Genomic DNA, 14707 nt, shown 5'->3' with positions numbered 1-14707 from the left:
AGGTTACTGAGAGACAAGACTGAGAGCAGGGTGTCCCAACCATTTGGAGCAGGGCACGGCAACCATTTGCTACAACCAGCAAGAGGATCACATGATTAAAATACATTAGAGTCAGGCTGAAACATAATTAGACACCATGTGCAACACAATCACTTGTTTGCTAATAAAGCATTTCTACGTTTATCGGAGAATCCACATTTATTGGAGTGATTTATAAACATTTAAAACAAAATACTCCCAAAAATTGAAGGATTTTAAAGTATTGGCAACACTGTGCACACTATTCCCCATTGACATCCATTAAAAAAAATCAAATGGCCATACATTAAAAAAATCAAATGGCTATAAACTTATTTAATAATCAGACATCCATACACTAAAAAAAAATCAAACACCTATACATTAAAAATTCAAACTCCCATACGCATAAACTTAAATCCCAATACTATATAATTCAGAACCTCATGCAAAAATTGCTTCATTGCCAGCTCCTTGCTTACCTTTGTTCTAGCTAGTACTGCCCACTCTCCGTTTCCTGACCGGGTCAGGATTTCTCAATCACTGTCTGCTGCAGCACTGCATACTCTATTCACTGCTGGTGATCACCCACTGTGTCCTCCGCAACTGCCTGTTCTGAAGGGATGAAGAAGCCTTTTGAACTTCCCAAACCTGGATGATCAGTAAAGGCTACTCTCTGATTGGTGGTAAAAAGTTGCTTCCGAGTAAATTACACCAATGTTGGAGCAGTTTTTTCCAATTATCAGGCTGAGGAAGTTCAAAAACGTATAGGAACAACCTGGCTGGGCTTTAATGGCGGGAAAATGGGGCTTGTGGGCTGGACCTTGCTTGTCGGATGTTTGGCTTTTAACTCATGTTCAAACCAAAAAGGCGCTTCATGTACAATACAAGCATAAAGTCTTTTCTGAATGAGGTACTGAACACATTTTTTAGAATGCAGAAGAATATGCTAGTAATCAGTTTGATCGAAAATCAAGATTTATATTTGCCATTTTTCATTTCAATTGACCCATCCTTTTGTTTTTAAAAAGAAAAAGTAACAAACATCAAAATTTTGTGTGTTCAGATGCGACCATCTCACCTGCCTCTGGAATTTTCTCATCCCACGATCTGATTTATCCAGGTCATCCTTCAGATTTTCTACAGTTTTCTGCAGATCCAGTATTCTGGAAAAAAAATCACAAAAGTCAAAAGTAAACTTAAAATAAGGATTATCTGCCTCTCTGAGATGAACAAGAATATACTGGAGGAAGAACAGATTTAGTAAACAAAACAAATAATGAAAATAAGGTTTCTAGAGCAAGAGGGCACAATCTTAAAATTAGTGCTAGGTCACTTAGGAGTGAAATTTCCACTCAAAGGGTAGTTGAAATGTGAAACTCCCTCTCAAAAAGCTGAGTGTGCTGGGTCAATTGAAATTCTCAAGACTTGAGATTTGGTTTTTATTAGGTAAGGGTACGAGGCATTATGGATCAAAGGCGGGCAAATGGAGTTGAGGTACAGATTATCCATGATCTAATTGAATGGAACAGGCTCAAGGTGCTGAATGGCCTACTCCTATGCTTTCCTGAAGTCAATTCCTGGACCAATGGGTTAGAATCACATTATTTGCCGTATGATCACACCACAAAGAACTGAAATCAAATCGAACCTAATCATTTAAATGTTAGCAAGTGGCTGTCTTCTCAGCTTTTTATTAACATTGAGAAATTAAAATATATATATTTGCATATTTACATTCTAAAATTATGAGATTGTTTCCATTTAAAATATGTAAATAAAGCACCACGTATAACAGAAAAAAAGAAAATAACTGGAGCCACATGTAAAATAAATAACATTAAATGTGACTAGATAAAAACAAATAAAGTTAGCAAGTCATTCCTGGAGATTCCATTCTGCTGGGCTGCTTTGTTGAACAGAGCCCATGTAAGCTCAGAGTCCTTCATTTTGCACTCTGAACTGAGACACTATCCACTCTACTCCTCTTATCTAGGTTTTGATCCAAAACAATTATACTGGACAACCATAGGCCCAATTAAATGTCCTATTTCACTGCCTTAATAATAAACTATTTTACTGGTTATTAAGTTCTAGAATAATTCAACTGATGTGACTTCACTGTTCAGTTATGAATTGTAAATACCTATCATCGGCCACATTCAAGAGGTCCAGAAAATAAGGATCTTCAATTTGAATTTGTGGTGCTGATGCAATCCCTGATGGAGGAATTGGCTGATCAATTTGCATTCGCTGTCGGCGAAATGGGATGGAGCGCTTTTTACCACCTGCAAAAGAAAAAAAAGTCAATTGCTTTGCAATAAATCTTAATGAGATTTAATTTCAATTTCCAGTTCTCTTCAGATTGTACTACACATACGTTCCATGTTTGGCACTCCACTAAGATTGGTTTGCCAAATACCGTTCCTTTACTTTAAGGTGCAGCTTTCAAATAACTTTGTGGTTTAAAAATAAACTACCCCAACACCAATTAATCTTGACATCTCTACAGTTTGACTACATTTCAACCCCTGATCTCAGTAGTCCTCCTCCATGAAGGAGTATACAAAATTCTTGGTAGCTGGGTTAAACAAGTCTATTTATTCTATGATGTCATTTTGTGACCTAATCTTCTGTGATGCAATATTATTTACTGAGCATTTGGTGACATTGATGCTATTGTGATGTAATTACTGCAAGGTCATATTTTGGTAGTCTTTCTGATCCATATATTTTTATCTACAATTCTCAACATTGTAACTGACCAGGACTTACAGATCATTGGTGCTACTGTTATCACAAAAGGGGATTTCATCAAGACAGTGTCAAAGGTCTGCAGTGACAAAAACAGCAAGAAAATAAATTGTCACATACCAATGATTCAGTGTGTAAATCGGTTGTGTGGTGAGGTACAAATCTCCCAAAAAGAGGACGATCTCAGGTTGATCACTAATGTGCAACTGAACGGATATTGGGCCGCTACAATTGGACTCAGGATCCAAATGCCACAGAGGAAGTTCTCCATGGTTCCCACTCTGATACTAATCCAGCGATCCACCACTGGAAAAGTGCATACATGAAAGTATGTATGTGTGGATTTGCATGACACATATCAGGCTTGGGTGCGATGCCCTAATGGTAAAATAGCTTATCTAAGTTCACACCAATGTTCCCATAAATTATTTTTTGGATGCGCCTCCCCCATTCAAAATACCACGCCTGCGCAGTTTCTCGCATTGAAAAGCCAGCGAGCCGGCTGCGCGGGAGTTCCAGCCGCGCAGCTTAAAGGGACCATTAATGGCTATTTGGGTGAAATATTAAAGGCTGAATCACCACTTTCAGGAGTGGAGAAATAAATTGCCAACTTTTCCAGGAATGTTCCATTGTTCCTGATATCCTCCTATTACACATTAGGAAGAATCTTATTCTTGCTATTACCCAGCACCAACATGAATACTTGTAACCGCCATACCATTTATCTGCAGACATAGGAACTGCTAGAGAAAAAAAACCGCGGTCCATCTAGTTCACCATCTACCACCCTGGTAATCACACGATACAGCGATCATGGAGTTGTTGACAAATCATCGCAATCAATCTTGATCAATTTGTCTACAACAGATCCAGACACAAGGCAGGGAAACCCCTAGTGGTGGAAATCTTTGGGAACCATAGGTCCAAAGTCACCTGTTCCTCCCAGGCATGCTACACTTATACCATGTCATGTCTCAAATTACTCATACACTGTATCCCAAAATATTCTTTTGTGAACGAAATCTATCTAATAATTATGGGGCATTGCAATATCTTAATATGCCTGCAATAAACTTTAATAGATTGACCCATCAAAGGTTGTTTTTTAATTCATTTATGGGATGTGGGCGTCGCTGATAAGACCAGCATTTATTGCCCATCCCTAATTGCCCTCGAGAAGGTGGTGTTGAGACACCTTCTTCAACCGCAACAGTCCGTGTGGTGAAGGTACCCCCACAGTGCTGTTAGGGAGGAAGTTCCAGGATTTTGATCCAGCGACAATGAAGGATCGGCGATATACTTCTAAGCCCTCTACACCTCCATCCCCCACCAGGACAGCCTTCGGGCGCTCCGTTTCTTCCTTGAACAGAGGCCCAACCAGTCCCCATCCACCACCACCCTCCTCCGCCTGGCTGAATTTGTTCTCACATTGAACAACTTCTCCTTTGACTCCACTCACTTCCTCCAAATTAAAGGTGTTGCTATGGGAACCCGCATGGGCCCTAGCTATGCCTGCCTGTTCATGGGATATGTGGAACATTCTTTGTTCCAGTCCTACTCAGGTCCCCTCCCTCACCTCTTTTTCCGGTACATCAATGACTGTATTGGTGCCATTTCCTGCTCTCGCTCTGAACTAGATAAGTTCATTCCAATTCAATTCAATTCCAATTCAAATGCTTTATTGGCATGAAATTCACTTTACTTCCAATTTCCACCCTTCCCTCACCTTCACATGGTCCATCTCCGACTCTTCCCTTCCCTTCCTTGACTTCTCCGTCTCCATTTCTGGCAATTGGCTTTCGACTAACATCCACTACAAGCCCACCGACTCCCACAGCTACCTGGACTACAATTCCTCCCACCCCGCTTCCTGTAAGGACTCTATTCCATTCTCCCAGTTTCTCCGTCGCGTCTGCTCCGACGATGCCACCTTCCATACCAGTGCTTCCGACATGTCTTCCTTTTTCCTCAACCGAGGATTCCCCTCTACTGTGGTTGACACGGCCCTTGACCGTGTCCGTTTTATTTCCCGCACTTCTGCTCTCACCCCTTCCCCTCCCTCCCAGAACCATGATAGGGTTCCCCTTGTCCTCACCTTTCACCCCACCAGCCTCCACAGTCAACGGATCATCCTCCGCCATTTCCGCCACCTCCAACGTGATCCCACTACCAAACACATCTTCCCCTCACCTCCCCTTTCAGCATTCTGAAGGGACCGCTCCCTCCGTGACACCCTGGTCCACTCCTTAATCACCCCCAACAGCCCATCTCCTTCGCCCGGCACCTTCCCGTGCAAGCGCAGGAGATGCAACACATGCCATTTTACCTCCTCCCTTCCCACTGTCCAGGGCCCCAAACACCCCTGCCAGGTGAAACAGCGATTTACTTGTACTTCTTGCAATTTAATATACTGTATTCGCTGCTCACGATGCGGTCTCCTCTACATTGGGGAGACCAAACGCAGATTGGGCGGCCGCTTTGCGGAACACCTCCGTTCAGTCCGTAAGGGTGACCCTGAGCTTCCGGTCGCCTGTCACTTTAATTCTCCACTTCACTCCCACTCTGATCTCTCTGTCCTCGGCCTAATACATTGTTCTAATGAAGCTCAACGTAAGATCGAGGAACAGCACCTCATCTTTCGATTGGGCACTTTACAGCCTGCCGAAGTTCAACAATTTCAGATAATTCCTGCCCCCATTTTTCATGCAGTATGATTTTGCCATTCCCATTTGCAACATTTTCACAGCATGGTCTTTCAATTCCTTCCTCCCCTCCTAAACCCCTCCCCCCCCTGTCTCTGCACCTGCTTAAAATCTGTTATATTTCCAGCTTTTTCCAGTTCTGATGAAGGGTCCCAGACCTGAAACGTTAACCCTGTTTCTCTCTCCACGGATGTTGCCTGGCCTGCTGAGTATTTCCAGCATTTTCTGCTGTTATTTCAGATTTCCAGCATCCGCAGTATTTTGCTATTATATAAGTCAGGATGGTGTGTGACTTGGATGGGGAACTTGGAGGTGGTGGTGTTCCCATGTGCCTGCTGCCCTTGTCCTTCCAGGTGGAAGAGGTCGCAGGTTTGGGAGGTGCTGCCGAAGCAGCCTTGGCAAGTTGCTGCAGTGCATCTTGTAGATGGTACATACTGCAGCCACGGTACGCCGGTGGTGGAAAGAGTGAATGTTTAAGGTGGTGGATGGGGTGTCAATCAAGTGGGCTGCTTTGTCCTGGATGGTGTCGAGCTTCTTGAGTGTTGTTGGAGCTGCACTCATCCAGGCAAGGGGAGAGTATTTCATCACACTCCTTATTTGTGCCTTGTAGATGGTGGAAAGACTTTGGGGAGTCAGGAGATGAGACACTCGCCGCAGAATACCTAGCCTCTAACCTGCTCTTGTTGCACATCAGTATTTATGTGGCTGGTCCAGTTACGTTTCTGGTCAATAGTGACCCGCAGGATATTGATGGTGGGGGATTTGGTGATGGAAATGCCGTTGAATGTTAAGGCGAGGTGGTTAAACTCTTGCTTGTTGGAGATAGTCATTGCCTGGCACTTCTGTGGCATGCATGTTAACTGCCACTTTTCAGCCCAAGCCTGAACGTCATCCAGGTCTTGTTGCATGCGGGCATGGACTGCTTCATTATCTGAGGAGTTGTGAATGGTGTTGAACACGGTGCAGTCATCAGCGAACATCCCCATTTCTGACCATATGCTGGAGGGAAGGTCATTGATGAAGCAGCTGAAAATGGTTGGGCCTAGGACACTGCTCTGAGGAGCTCCTGCAGCGATATCCAGGGGCTGTGATGATGACCTTCAACCACCATAACCATCTTCCTTTGTGCTAGATATGCCAGGCAGTGGAGCATTTGCCCCCCGAGTCCCACCGACTTCAATTTTACTAGGGCTCCTTGATGCCACACTCGGTTAAAAATGCTGCCTTGATGTCAAGGGCAGTCACTCTCACCTCACCTCTGGAATTCAGCTCCTTTGTCCATGTTTGGACCAAGGCTGAAATGAGGTCGGGAGCCGAGTGGTCTTGGCAGAACCCAAACTGGGCATCAGTGAGCAAGTTATTGAAATTAAGTTCCGTTTGATAGCACTGTCAATGACCCCTTCCATCACTTTGCTGATGATTGCGAGTAGACTGATGGGGCGGCAATTGGCCGGGTTGGATTTGTCCTGCTTTTTGTGGACAGGACATACCTGGGCAGTTTTCCACATTGTTGGATAGATGCCAGTGTCGTAGCTGTACTGGAACAGCTTGGCTAGAGGCGCGGCTAGTCCTGGAGCACAAGTCTTCAGCACGACAGCCAGGATGTTGTCGGGGCCCATAGCCTTTGCTGTATCCAGTGCGCTCAGCCGTTTCTTGATAGCATGTGGAGTGAATCGAATTGGCTGAAGACTGGCTTCTGTGATGGTGGGGACCTCAGGAGGAGGCAGATATGGATCATCCATTCGGCACTTCTGGCTGAAGATGGTTGCAAACGCTTCAGCCTTGTCTTTTGCACTTACGTGCTGGGCTCCGCCATCATTGAGGATGGGGATATTCATGGAGCCTCCTCATCCCATTAGCTGTTTAATGGTCCACCACCATTCACGGCTGGATGTGGCAGGACTTCAGAGCTTTGATCTGATCTGTTGATTGTGGGATCGCTTAGCTCTGTCTATAGCATGCTGCTTCTGCTTTTTAGCATGCATGTAATCCTGTGTTGGAGCTTCCCCAGGTTGGCACCTCATTTTTAGGTACACCTGGTGCTGCTCCTGGCATGCTCTTCTACACTCCTTATTGAACCAGGGTTGATCTCCTGGTTTGATGGTAATGGTAGAGTGAGGAATATGCTGGGCCATGAGGTTATAGATTATGGTGGAATACAATTCTGCTGCTGCTGATGGCTCACAGCACCTCATGGATGCCCAGTTTTGAGCTGCTAGATCTGTGCTGAATCTATCCCATTTAGCACAGTGGTAGTGCCGCACAACACGATGGTGGGTGTCCTCAGTGTGAAGGCAGGAATTCGTCTTCACAATGACTGTGTGGTGGTCACTGCTACCAATAGGGTCATGGACAGATGCATCTGTGACCGGTAGATTGGTGAGGACGAGGTCAAGTAGGTTTTTCCCTATGTTGGTTCTCTTACCACCTGTTGCAGGCCGAGACTGGCAGTCCTTCAGCACTAAGCCAACTCGGTCAGCAGTGGTGCTACCGAGCCAGTACTGATTCATCAGCTGAGGGAGGGCGGTAGGTGGTAATCAGCAGGAGGTTTCCTTGCCCATGAAACTTCATGGGGTCCGGAGTCAATGTTGAAGATTCCCACGGCCACTCCTTCTCGACTGTATGCCACTGTGCCGCCACCCCTGCCGGTGGGACAGGACAGAATGGTGATGGAGGAGTTTTGGACATTGGCTGAACGGTATGATTCTGTGAATATGACTATGTTACGCTATTGCTTGACTAGTCTGTGGGACAGCTCTCCCAATTTTGGCACAAGTCCCCAGATGTTAGTGAGCAGGACTTTGCAGAGTCGACTGGGCTGGGTGTGCCGTTGTCGTGTCCGAAGCTGGTCCCGAGGTCGATGCCCAGTCCGGTTTTATTCTTATTGTTTTTCGTAGCGGTTGTGTACAACTGAGTGGCCTGCTCCTAATTCTTATGTTGCTGTGGGTCTGGGGTCACTTATAGGCCAGGCCAGGTAAAGACAGCAGATAAAGGACATTAGTGAACCAGATGGGTTTTTACGATAATCCGATAGTTTCATGGTTATTCCAGATTTATTTAATTAACTGAATTTAAATTCCCCAGCTGCCATGGTGGGATTTGAACTCACGTCTCTGGGTCATTAGTCCAGGCCTCTGGATTACTAGCCCAGTAACATTACCACTACGCTACTGTCCCCGATTAAGAGCTCTTTATTTATTCCAATACTTGTCTCACTGCATATTGTTTAGAAAAAAATTCTAATGGAAGTTTTATCTTTTACACTTAATTTTATTTTTAGATCCTTGCAAATTTAGAGTGATACAGAAGTTGTAGGTATATTCTAAACTGCAGCCATCAACAATTTTCAAACCACGAGGGAGCAACGTGAGATCTGATGATTTTTATGCCATTGGGGCCACGAAGCTCAAACAGGAAAGGGAGTGACTACTCCAAGAACGAACTTGGAGTTCAAGAGAGGAGAGCATCCATTCACAGCATAGGTACATCAGAAGTGGACGCCTGGGAGACTGGCTGGAGTGAGTGATAGGGCCAGGAGCAGTTGCATACAGCCGAGTCATAAAATTACTTCACTATATCATCAATTTGTATTTATTTGGCATCTTTAAAGCTTTAAAGTGGAAAAATATCACAAGGCACTTTACAGAAGCATGAGGGAAAAAAAGGATGCCGAGCTAACAAAGGAGATACTGGCCCGGAATTTGCGGTCGGGATGACGGTGAACTGGCAGCGTTTGCCGTCATTCTGCCTTTGAAACTGACCATAACTTCGGGATTTGGCGCAAGCGGAAATTCTGAAGTTGGGGTCTGTCATTCACTGCTCCTCCACAGGTTGCACTGTGCCACATTCCCCCCCCTCCCCACCACAAAGCCAGCAATCAGTGTAATCACTCAAATCGAGGAAATTGACGGAAACTTCAGCTCTTCCACAGTAATTACGCTGTTAAATTCCCCAGTAAATTAGACCCAAGGGATTAGGTGTAACTGGGGTTTTAACAGCGTATTGACTGCTAAACAATGGTGATGGGCCTGAAAAACTAATAAGAAACTAAATTTTTAAGAATCTTTAAAAAAAAATTAAAATTAAGTTTCTTTTTAAAGTTTGTTCATCTTTATTTCAGATTTGCCTTATCCCCATGTGAGAGCGCCAATCTTTGTTTTGCTCTCACTAACATTTTTAAAAAGTTAGAATTTTAAGCACTTACTCACTTCCTTGTTCAATGTCTGTGAGAATTCTGCGTTTCGATTGGCTGCTTAGACAGCTTGTTGATGTCACAGCAGCTCCCACAAGGGATTTCCCACTATATTCCATTGATTTGAATTGAACGTCAGAAAACCCGAACTTCTCAATACAGAGATCACGAGATCTATGTGCGGAACTTACTTCAGGGCCAGTGGCGAACACCTTCGCTTTGCCACTGACCACAAATTCTGAGTCATTAGGAGAGGTGACCAAAAGCTTGGTCAAAGAGGTGGGTTTTAAGGAAAGTCTTAAAGGAAGAAAGGGAGATGGAGAGAATTCCAGAGTACTGAAGGTGCGACCATCACAGAAACCCCACAGTGCAGATAGAGGCCATTTCGGCCCATCGAGCCTGCACCGACACATATCCCACCCGATCCCCGTAACCCCTACACCAACACATATCCCACCCTATCCCCGTATTTAATCCCCCTAACACTAAGGGTCAATTTATCATAGCCAATCAACCTAACCCGCACATCTTTGGACTGTGGGAGGAAACCGGAGCACCCGGAGGAAACCCACGCAAACACGGGGAGAATGTGCAAACTCCACACAGACAGTCACCCGAGGCCGGATTCGAACCCGGGTCCCTAGCGCTGTGAGGCAACAGTGCTAACCACTATGCCACCGTGCTTGGTGGGTGGTGGGGCAAAAAGGGGGGGGGTACAAGAAGCTGAAGTCAGAGGAATAGAGTGTGTGCGTGTGGTGGGGGGGGGGCGGGGGGGAAAGAGGGTGGAATTTATAATGCTGGAGAAATAGGGAGAGGAGAAACCACAGAGAGATTTAAATGCAACAATGAGAATTTTAAATTGGAGGCAATAGTGCCGGAAGCCAATGTAGATCAGCGAGGTCAAGATGATGAGGAAGTGGGATGGTGCAGGATAGGATATAGGCACCAGGGTTTCAAATGTGCCTTAATTTATGGAGGGTGCAGAAAGGATGATTGGCCAGGAGGGTATTGGAATAATCGAGCCTGAATGTAATAAATGCATAGTTGGGGGTTCAGTGGCAGAAGGGATGAGATAGGGGCATAGGCGAGAGATGATACGATCGTGGAAGCAGGCACTCTTAACGATGGAAAGGATATTAGGTCGGAAACTCAGCTCAGGGTTGAATAGATGCCAAGATTGCAAACAGTCTGGTTCACCTTGAGACAGTGACTGGAGAGGGGATGGAATTGGAGGTGAGGGTGAAGAGTTTATGGTGAAGAAAATGGCTTTGTTCTTTCCAATGTTTGCCTGGAGAAAACTATGGCTCATTCAAGACTGGATGTTGGACAGTCTGATAGCACTGAGGCAATAGAAGGGTTGAGAGAAGTGGTGGAGACGTAGAGCTGGCTATCATCAGTGTATATGTGGAAGCTGACCACATGTTTGCCATGGGTCAGTTATATAGATCAGGATGGGAAGGGGGCCAACGATGGAAACTTGGGGGCACTCTCTAGCTGGTGGTGTCGGTGCAGGAAGAGAAGGTTTTGCTAGAGATGCTCTGACTACAATCAGACAGGGACGAGTAGAACAAAATGAGGGCAGTTTCACTTATTGCAGTGAGTAAAAGAAGAAGTTGTAGATGAGATTGGCATCGAGTTCGGAGGCGACAATAAGATAGAGGGAGCATGAGGTGGGTCTTGGATGAATTGAGCTTGGAGAAGGCAAAAGCGGAGATGGGAGGGAAACTACAAAGAGGCAGGTCTAGGGTCGTGTTAGGACTGGGTGGTGGTTTGGCTTGGTGGGCAAGGGTAAGGGGGAAGCAACAAAGACTGAACAGATGGTCTCTATCGTGGCAAGAAAGAAATCCATGAGCTTCTTGCACTTGTAGTGAGAGGTGAGGTTGGAAGGGTTTAAGGAAGCAGTTGGTAGTGGAGAGAGAGTGTCTGGGGTTATCTCTGTCCTTCAGGATGATCCTAGAACAGAGTGGTTTTGGCAAAGGTCTAGGCCTGGTAGAGCTTGACGTGGTCCAGCCAGATATGGCGACGGATGGCTCAGCCAGTTGTGCACCAGGTACGCACAAGGGTGTGTCCTTTGGACTTGAGGGGACAAAGATAGGGGCTGTACTGAGAAAATGACAGGGATGGGAGATGTTGAAGGTTTTCTGGGGATGAGGGTATCAAAGATAAGATGAAGGAAAGGTTGAGCAAATCAACTGCTACAGAGACATTGTAATGTGTGCGGGGGAGAACCAGGCTTCAACTTGGATATCAAGATACTAGCTGGAGGAGCCCGGCGTTGCCAGGGCTGTTTTGGGCCGGGCGGTTTAAATCGAGTCCCAGGCTTTCGGGCCTGTCTGTCTGTCCCTCTGTGAATGTGCTGCCGGGCAACATTGCTACCTTTTAATACCTTGAAAGATGAAAGTGAAAGTACTTATAAAACGTTTTTGGTAAATCTTATGTTATTTTTAAAAGAGATACTAACTTTTTAGAAGCTGGATTAGCAGATTTTGAGCTGGAAGTAGTTGAAGCAATGGCTGCCAGATCCCTGAGATGAAAACGATTAGTCCCGCCCACACACACACCGATTGGCCAACCATCAGGTGACTTGAACTGTAGGATTGGTCAATCATGACGGCACAGGATTGGTCGACCTTGACGTCAGTCAATCAATGGTAATTAGCAGATAATGAGTTTAATTTTGACGGTTTTTTGTATAACGCGCGAACAATTTTTGTCCGACCGAAAAGTAAATACGCTTACGACCGTCCTGGAATGGTAAGCTTTCTTTGGACGTAACGCACGTGTAGGTACGCTCTATAACTTTCGAGTGTATAACCGGACAGACACACCGAAGGAGACAGACAGATCAATCCTTTTATACATATAGATTTCATATATTGAAGTTTAATACATCAGTCAAGACATTATTAATTGAAACAATGTATGCAGAGCATGTTATCCTGTGTAACATGTGGTGAATTAAAACCCAGTATTGATCCAGTTCAACTTGCATGATTTAATCACTGATTCAGCAGAAGGGGAAAAAAAAAAAAAAAAAAATCGCACAGAATTTCCCAAAACAAAGTGTGCCTGACCTCCACACTAACAGGTGTTAGCAGGCGTAAGGCCTTCTTTTACCAGCTTAAGGGTTTAAATAAATATATATATTTTTTTTAATGATTTAAACATACAAAAACCTTTAAAATTAGTTTAGGTTATTTTTGGTCCCTTTAAAAATGTTTAAAATTATTTTTCAAAAAAATAAATTTTTGTTTTAAATGTTTAATTAAGTTGCATTTTAATTAATTTTGAACACGTGATGATTTATTTAAGTGCTGTGAAAGTGTGTTTTTTAAGGAGATTCCTATTATGCTTATGGGGATTCTGTACGTAAATGGAATCCCTATAAGCATAATGGGAATCCTCCATTGTGATTGGTTGGCCTGGCCCATGTGATCCCAGGGATGCTTGCGAACCGCATACACCCCTGGGATACGTGGGCCTTTACGCAGGCTATGCCAGCAGGCCCAGGAGCACAAGTGTTCAAAGGCCTGAGGCACCAGGTAGGTGCGTACTTTTCTCGCGGTTCAGAGGCGTTCGCCCAAGTCAAGCCTCCGACCGCAATTTCCATCCCAATATATTACATTTTTGAAGTGCATTATGATCTTAATCTGACATTGGTAAAACACTAGCGTGATTTTGAAATTTCTACCCCTTGATCTGTTGCTGCCCAGGAATATACATTCTCTTCAACTGCTATGAGTCGATACCTGATCAATGGAACTCACGTGAAATAGAATCTCTCCCTATTGCGAAATTCTAAGTTTGGAAACACGATGCTACTGTTGGTGATTGGAACAGTGAATTCTGACTTATCCCCTCGAACTATACCCATCAGTCACAAAAGTTTTATTCCACTTGCTGATATTAAGATTGATTTCAATTAAGGGTTACTAGAAATGAGTGTACAGTAGTCTCAAGAGTGACAGGGATCCAAATAAAATGGTTTTTAAAAAATCTAAAAATAAAATATGCACAATATACCTCAATTAAAACATTGAAAATATTTTCAATGTAGTCAATTACAGTTACAATATCTTTTTACTTTCTCCATATCCATTTTCTGTGCATGTGGAAACTCAAAATATTCCAATATACTAAAAATATTAAGTTTCTAAAAGGAGAAACTTTTATATTCAATTGTGAGTGATTTTCTTTCTCTCCCCACCCACCTCCTGCTCCCTCCACCTGAGGCAGTTGGCTCTGAATTGCTTCCTATGCAGGTCTGAGGTACTGGCTTCCACTGACATATGATGACAATGACAGCAGTGTAACAGAGCCTAGAATAGATTTCAAATTATATTTCTCTCTGTGTTTCTAGCCATAATTCTAATTCAATACAGTTATGTGGTACACTCTGCCACTGCCCAGCAGCACATTAGCGTTTACAAAATTATAGCAACATCATTACATCCACATTTTCTTTGAAGGGAATGAAACAATCAGGTATGAAAGTAGTAATCTTACCTGGAGTTTGCACCACTGCTTGCAGGTTTTTCTCTTGCAACTGTTGAATCTTTTCGGTCTTTGCTTTACTCTCCTTCTCGACAGATCGCACTTTGTGCACATACTGGTTATTTAAGAACTTCAAATCTGCAGTGTCATGCTCCAACTTTCGAATGGTGAATTTTAAATCTTCAGGTAAAAGGAATAACAATTGAAATAAAATCACACCTCTCAACACAGCAGCCAGTCAAAAAAGCAAGAAAAAGTGTAGAAATAACCTGACAATTTGCGATCTTCTTACTGAGCTTTTTAACCGTACTTCCATATACAGCTCAGATCTTAAACACCTAGATTGTATGGGCAGGTAAAGGAAAGAGCATTAAACTGGAAGAAATGGGGAAAAATACAGTGCACAAGGTTCTTTTGGCCTCATCTGCACCCGTAACCAGATAGTGCTTCCTCGACCCATTACAATTGCACAGCAAAAGCGAGTGGGACAGAAATAAAGCAGCAAAAATCGAAATTCATGGATCTCTGCCCACTTTTCCAATTGGTA

General features: G+C 44.0%; 1 protein-coding gene across 3 annotated transcripts in view; it reads right to left on the bottom strand.

The window, feature by feature from the left end:
* The window catches only part of cep135 (centrosomal protein 135), a 257425-nt gene that overhangs the window by 209582 nt on the left and 33136 nt on the right, over positions 1 to 14707 (bottom strand). For all 3 annotated transcript variants that reach the window (XM_085970351.1, XM_085970360.1, XM_085970370.1), the window contains exons 4-6: positions 14173 to 14340; positions 2165 to 2306; positions 1100 to 1184 (exon numbers count right to left, since the gene is read on the bottom strand). In XM_085970351.1, the coding sequence (XP_085826477.1) occupies positions 1100 to 1184; positions 2165 to 2306; positions 14173 to 14340 (395 nt within the window). The remainder of the gene's footprint in view (positions 1 to 1099; positions 1185 to 2164; positions 2307 to 14172; positions 14341 to 14707) is intronic.

Source organism: Somniosus microcephalus, chromosome 2, assembly GCF_052327205.1.
Source record: "Somniosus microcephalus isolate GS21.2 chromosome 2, FLI_Smic_1.0, whole genome shotgun sequence".
NCBI lineage: Eukaryota > Metazoa > Chordata > Chondrichthyes > Squaliformes > Somniosidae > Somniosus > Somniosus microcephalus.
Note: the sequence above shows the minus strand (reverse complement) of the source record. Positions and strands in the feature narration are given on the sequence as shown.